The 6,830-nt window shown below is 37.6% G+C and overlaps 1 protein-coding gene across 1 annotated transcript in view; it reads left to right on the top strand.

The window, feature by feature from the left end:
• Positions 1–304: 304 nt before the first annotated feature.
• LOC122792486 (baculoviral IAP repeat-containing protein 5.1-like) overlaps positions 305–6,830 on the top strand; it is a 166,168-nt gene continuing 159,642 nt past the window's right edge. The window contains exon 1 of the mRNA XM_044060259.1: positions 305–582. Coding sequence (XP_043916194.1) covers positions 460–582 — 123 coding nt within the window. The 5' untranslated portion in view covers positions 305–459. The remainder of the gene's footprint in view (positions 583–6,830) is intronic.

The following is a 6,830-nucleotide window of genomic DNA, read 5'->3' as shown; positions in this document are numbered from 1 at the left end:
TTTCTCCTCTATAAAACTACACCTAAGATGCTATCATTTACACAGTCCATATAAACATATGATTTGCTCTCCGAAGACTGTAGTGATATTCAGTGTCTGATAAAAGATTCTCTTTGACTTTTAGTGCACCGTGCCTAGACACTAACTGAATATAAATAAGCAGAAAATTAAATATCTGTTCTCCAACTTTATTGTTAAACTTAAGAAATCATGGGAAATAATTCGTACATCAGCTCTATCCTCCTCTAAGGCTCAAAAAGGGTGGGAGCAGTTGCTTATTGGTGCCAATTAATGCTAATCCTGAGAATGATCAAACCAGCTGTAGGCAGTATGCTCATTAGCTTACTGGATGTGTAGGCTTTAGCTTATAGAGACAGTAGCTGCCATTTGTTTTGTGCTACATATTTCACATTTTCATACATTAGTATTTGTGTGTTTATAGAATTTTGCCATAAATTGATGGCTACTGCTTCCCAAACACAGCTACTGTTGCAGTATGGAGAGATGTACTCTTATGAGAATCGACTAAAAACATTTTCAGAGTGGCCATTTAAAGACAACTGCAAGTGTACACCTGAAAATGTAAGTAGAGTTGTTATTGTAGTGGTAGATGCAAGCAACCATCTAGAATCTTTGATCTTCAAAAATCAAGAACAATACAGATTCTTGTAGCTTTGTTGTAGTTTCTTTGTACTGTATCTGTATACAAGCTTGTTTCAGGTAATCTACAGATGCAATGAAATGTAACATTAGAACAAACTCAATGTTAACAGATAGAAGAGGGGCTAATTCCCTCTCCCTGTTGCAAGTTTCTTTTTTTTATACTTCTCCCACTATTATGTGTCTTTGGGATCAATGCTAAATTAAATGACTTTGTCAGGATCTGTATCTGCTTCCTCAGAGCTCCTGTGTCTGCTTTCAATGTGCTTCCATCCAGCATTGGTGCTTATTTTTATCTCTTGTTGGTGTTTGGTTCTTAAATATGTACCAGCCTTGTTCTTGCATGCTGCTTTGTAATAATACTGCATGTTAATGTGTGGCTTTGCATATGATACCCTGCCTTTTGGTTACTAATGCAAAGAAAGATATACATTTTGTAAATCTGCCCCCATTTAAATGTTTCTGCATTTATCATTGTGCTAGGAATGACCAAATTACTCTTAATTCCTTATTTTCTAGGTGATGACTGGCTTTAGCCTGCATGTCTTTTGTTTCCAAAATCCAAGTGTTGCAAGTTGTATGTAGAGTTATATGTATGGTTCATCTGTGTGTGTGGAGAATTGTTCTGCTCTAATTTTAGGTTTTGATGGAGTGCAGCAATAATTTTAATTTAGATTCCTAAGAGTATATAATAGAGTATAGGCATTTACAAATGGGAAAAGCATTTTAAAAGCATTAGTACCCACTGTTAGTATGTCCATTTTTACTGCACTTTCTTAACTATTTTTGTTCATCTAGTTGAAAATGGCCAGTATGACTTAAACCATAGTATCCTCTATTTAAATATTAGCATACTTCAACTCTCCTAAAAATTTGTGAGTTAAAAGTACAGTTTGAGGAATTCTTTCATACTGATTATTGTTGCCCCCCCCCCCCCCCAAAAAAAAAAAAAGTTTCCTCTGTCTTACACTGGGAGTCTTGCTGTATTTCCCAAAGTTCTATTACGTAGATCTCTGTTTTTTCAAAAAGACAAAAAGTCCAACTACACATCTACTTGTGGGAGGCTGCTCTGTTAACTGAGAGACTGACTGCTGCTTTAGATAGCTCTCCACTTTCAGTAAGGAATGTTGCCTAGGTTTTTGGGCCAATGCAGATTAATAACCTGTCATCCAAGTTGTGGTGGTTGCCTGCTTACTATTTAGTATGTCAAAATTGTTTCCGAGGAATACATATTTTTGGCAGATATGGGCCACTATTCCAGATCTGTCTCCTTTACTGTTGTTGCTTGTGTGTTTCCCATTGCCCAGTTTCAAAATATCTATGCTCTATGTTCCCCTCACATTTTTGTGAGGCATTTATCCTCCACAGGAGCCTATGTAATGCTACATAAAATCTAGTAGTTGCTGCTGGGGTTTCCTTTATTACTGAAGTGAACCACAGTTTTTGGCTTGCTGAATCCTGCTTTTATGTAAGCATGTGTCACAGTCAAAAACTGGGAAGGAACTGTTAGCTTTCAATGCTGCAATAAAAGAAAGACATGGTTGGATATAAAAGTGCCAATAGTTATGATACAGTAGTGTTTATTAGAAGTGAAGGTTTTCAAAGCCATGTTAACTTTTTTTGCTTACCATTTACTTATGAGTGCATATATGCAGTTTAGATACTATATAGTTGTATGCAATACCTACAGCAGTTTTGCACATGCATTTATTGAATTAATGTGGCACATGCTGTGACAGGATCATTGGTTCAGTAGGTTGTGCACCCTCCCTGAAACCTCAAGATCAGAAAGTGGGTGTTCTGTCCCCAAACCATGACCTGTCGTCATGGGAGACCTAAGTGGCATTTATACAGACTGAAAAATGACCAGGATACTGAAATTACTATAGTCTGTTTTCTTTAAGTACATAATATCTTTAAAATTCACCTAAACTACTACCAGCATATCTGGCCTTGGAGAGAGGAAAAATATCCCTTAATATGTAATGTTATAGCCAAATTTCTGCAAGTAATAAACAGTTCAGTACTCGTTATAAAAAAAAAAAAAACACTGACCCATGGTTCCTAAAGAGAAGGATAGTTCAGTGGTTAACAAAAGAAGCAGTTTTGGCAACTTTAGTTATCCAGTACTTTAGAATTTCAACATGTGGAAGATGATACACATGCTACAGAAATAAATTCTAGCACTGACCAAAAGAGTACTGTACTATGACACTTTTCAAAATCTAGTTTTTTTTTTTTTTTTAATAAGAGGCATCCTTATTTTCTATTCCTTTTGAATTTAAATAATTCTGCTCATCAGCATTGACAGCCATCAAGCCTGCCATAAGTGCCCTTCCTTATGGATCACTAGGGGAAAAGTCAGTAATGGGACAATTACTAGACATTAAAGAGTTTCTAATTGCTGTCGTTAACCCCATCTCATTTACTGAAGTCTGTGTTCAGTGATTTATGGCTGTAGACTGTGTGCTTAATTAGGGTCTATATTATATCATCGAACGCTTAAAAAAACCGAACACTGATTGATCGACCTAATTTAAGTAAAAGCTTACAGTCTCGAACTGTCAGATCAGCTATTTTTTTTTTCCCCAGGGAAAAATTCGCTGATCCAAAACACATACACACAACGCAAGTACACCAAACAAACAGAAATCCACACACATACACCTAAAATCTGATACTTAACTCTACACTAAACTATGCACACACCAGTAACTACCCACTTAACCTTAACCCAAACCCTAAGGTCCGTCACTATCGCACACTCACACGCTCCCTAACTCACTTAAATCCGCCCTAACCCTCATGTCCACTCAATCGCACACACACCTAATCCAAGCCCTAACCCTAACTCACCTAAATCACACTAACACTCACATCCACACAATTGCACACTTACCTGAATCCAACCGGTAACTTTCCACCATAACACTGAAAATACCGAAGCAACAGAAACGGACAACCAAATTCTTTCCCTAGGAAAAAAATAGAGTTTCTGCTGCTTCGATATTTTGCAGTTTCGTAAAAATAAGTTCGATCAATCAGTGTTCGCTTTTTTAAGCGTTCGAAGATATAATATAGACCCTCTAATTATGGGTCAGTACAGCTTGGTAGTACCAAGCAGATAGTCCCAGGCATGCCCGTAAGCTGCATGCTCTACACTTCTCAACATACACATCAGCGTTAGTGGGACAGACTGCCTTCTTTCTCCTACAAAGTGTGACCTAATGTCAGGTGCTAACTCCCGCCTTACTTAACTGGTCCCTTCATGGCCCACTCGTTACCTGATCTAGGGCATTTGGGCCACAGTCGTGGCTTTATTCTTCTGCACCATGGAGCTGGTATTCTATTTACTGCAAATTAAATTAGATTGTGCAATACTGGAGTTTTTTTTTTTCTTTCCTTCAAGTGTCATACTTTTTTTTAAAAGTCAGGTTACACTGTTAAGACTATAACATTCTGTAACAAAAACAAGTGGTTTCCTGAGTAACAAGTATTTTTTTGAAGGGTGTAATGAAAATGAGTTTTGGAGAACCTGAATTTTGAGATGTATAAATGACACAACTGCCTCCACTTTTCCATTCACCTGTTGGTGTAAATGATTTCTTCTAGAATTATCCTGAGGTCAGTCAACCTAATAGCATTTTTACATCCTCTTCAACCTTGTGTTTATCTTCATGTGACAGGGTATGCATGCAGTGATTTGGTAATGGATGGCTAAACTCACTTCCTTACAGGTCTTGTGCTTTCAACTCCCCCTATGCGTGCACATAAACTCTTCAGGTTAATGTATGAAGTTTGCATTTCAATCCTACCCCTGCAAACAACATGTCGGGGCATAGCTGTGCAAGTATTCTCCAGTACCTTATGCTAATTCTGTTTTTACTTCATCAGAAAAACTGCAATACAAGTGTCTGTATACATTTGCTTAGTTTAGCCATGACTGGGAAAAGTAAAGTATATTGGAACCCATTGAATTATTTCTGCAAGTGACGTGAATAACCACTGCTTGTCCATTTGAGACTGTACTTCTTTGCACCATATAATAACATGATTTTGTATATTTTACTTCTGCAAGAACAGGTATTTGTTGTAAATTGAGAATGTGTTTCAGACTGATGGTTGGATGAAGAGCAAAAGCTCTTGGCAGTGCTTTAACAAATAACTGTAGTTTGTATCCTTTCTTGTATCTTCTATCGGTAATGTGCCTAAGAAGGATTGTTGACACTTATATTTTGTGTGTTATTACAATTAATAATAACCTCATAGTAAGAATGGTATACAGGCATATCAATACTGGTAACACCATACTAGTTGAAGGAAACTTATCCAGTCTGTACAAACTTTGATGTAGTATGTGTTGGTCCATAGAAGAAACCTTGACCAATAGGTTAAAGCAGTTATTGTGCAAATATTCTTCTTAAACTTTATCAGTGATAAATCCAGATTTACAGTTTTAACTGCCTTACCATAATACTGCATTGTATCATATTCTCACTGTATTGTTTGTCATCCTTGGGTCAAAGTTCAGAGGCTTTTGCTCGTACCACTGCTGGAGCAATAGTGCCCCTTGGTACAGAAAGGTGCAGTAGTCCTGCTAGCTTTCATTTTGATGTAGGATCTGCAGCTATTTTGTAGGGTATAACAGTAATATTCCTCCTTACCCAAATTTTAGAGATTAGTATACTTGGATTGGTCCTGTGAATAGAGTTAATATTCCATACCACATGTGTTTCTAGTTTCTTGAATGTGTTTTATTAATGTTTAATCTGTACCTTTCAGTCTGTGCTATATTCCAAGGCTATTTGTGCCATGTACCTCCCTTACTCTATAGCCCTCACTACTTTTTCATGGAGATTCATTCTAAGATTGCTTCTGGTATGACTGTGTGAGTCATTAACTCACTCTTGGCTCATTCACAATGTGGAAGTCAGGTTAATGAAAGAACAGTCATTTAATTCTGAAAGGCTGTAAAATCATACTTTTTATTGGTGGGGGAAACTGAAATATGAAATTTCAGATGCTGCTGGTATCAGGCTAATCGTTGGGTCTTTGCAATGACCATATACTGTAGCACACCAATTAGTACCATGCTTAGTGTCCACCTGTCTGATGCAGGTTTGTGTTAATTTTTCTTTCAGCTTTCCCTGGTTAGGGGTCGCCACAGCAGATCACCTGTCCTGTCATGATTGGCAGTGGAGTTTTTGTGGTGGTGTTGCCAGCCCAGCGCCCAACCTTCCACAGAAGGCACACACACACGCACTCATGCCTAGAGCCAATTTAGAGTGTCCAATCCACCTCTTTGGGATGTGGGAGGAAACCAGAGCACCCAGAGGAAACCCACGCGACCACAGGGAGGACATGCAGACTCCACACAAGGCACCCCAGCCAAGGATCAAACCAGAGAACCTCTTGCTGTGAGGTGGCAATGCTAACTGCTGTACCACCAATGCTGCCCCGATGCAGGTTTGTGTTACTACGTCATCTAAATGCTTTATCCCATGCACAGACCCCTCAAATTGTCCATGGTATGATCCCAGTTATTTTCCTCAGGGATATTGTATAATAATCAGCCATCCAATCTATAACCGCATGGGAGAGGTTATTTTGAGCAAAAAAAGGGAATTGTCTAGGCTTAAAATACTCAAGGACAGCCAGCCTAGTACTTGCTATGAGCCTTTAAAAAAAGTTTCAGATCTTTGCCTACTTTGTCAGTAGGGTCGTTACCTTGTCAGATGACTTAAGTGGGACATTTTTGTTTTGTGAAAACATGAGTTTTTGCAGGAAAAACTCTACCTGAAGCCAGTGCAAAGACTAAATATTACTACTTTTGCCAAATAAAGCTTATTGTAGAATGGGTTTCATATATGCTGTTCCATGTAATAGTTGCGTTTTAGAGGCAAAATTGTTTTTATGTAAGAACTGAAGCTTATGGAATATATTTCATTTTTTTTTCTGCAGAACAAAAGTGCCAAAATAAGGACTGCCCTGCACAAACAGGAGCAGGTGGTAACCTTACTTGTCAGCCGTAAGCTTGCCTATGTATGTATGTGTGTATATATATATATATATATATATATATATATATATATATATATATATATATATATATATAATAATATAATATCTCTGTCTCTGTGTGTGTGTATGTATATATATTATATAGAAAA

Source organism: Protopterus annectens, chromosome 1.part2, assembly GCF_019279795.1.
Source record: "Protopterus annectens isolate FY-2018-M chromosome 1.part2, PAN1.0, whole genome shotgun sequence".
Taxonomy (NCBI): Eukaryota; Metazoa; Chordata; order Ceratodontiformes; family Protopteridae; genus Protopterus; species Protopterus annectens.
Note: the sequence above shows the minus strand (reverse complement) of the source record. Positions and strands in the feature narration are given on the sequence as shown.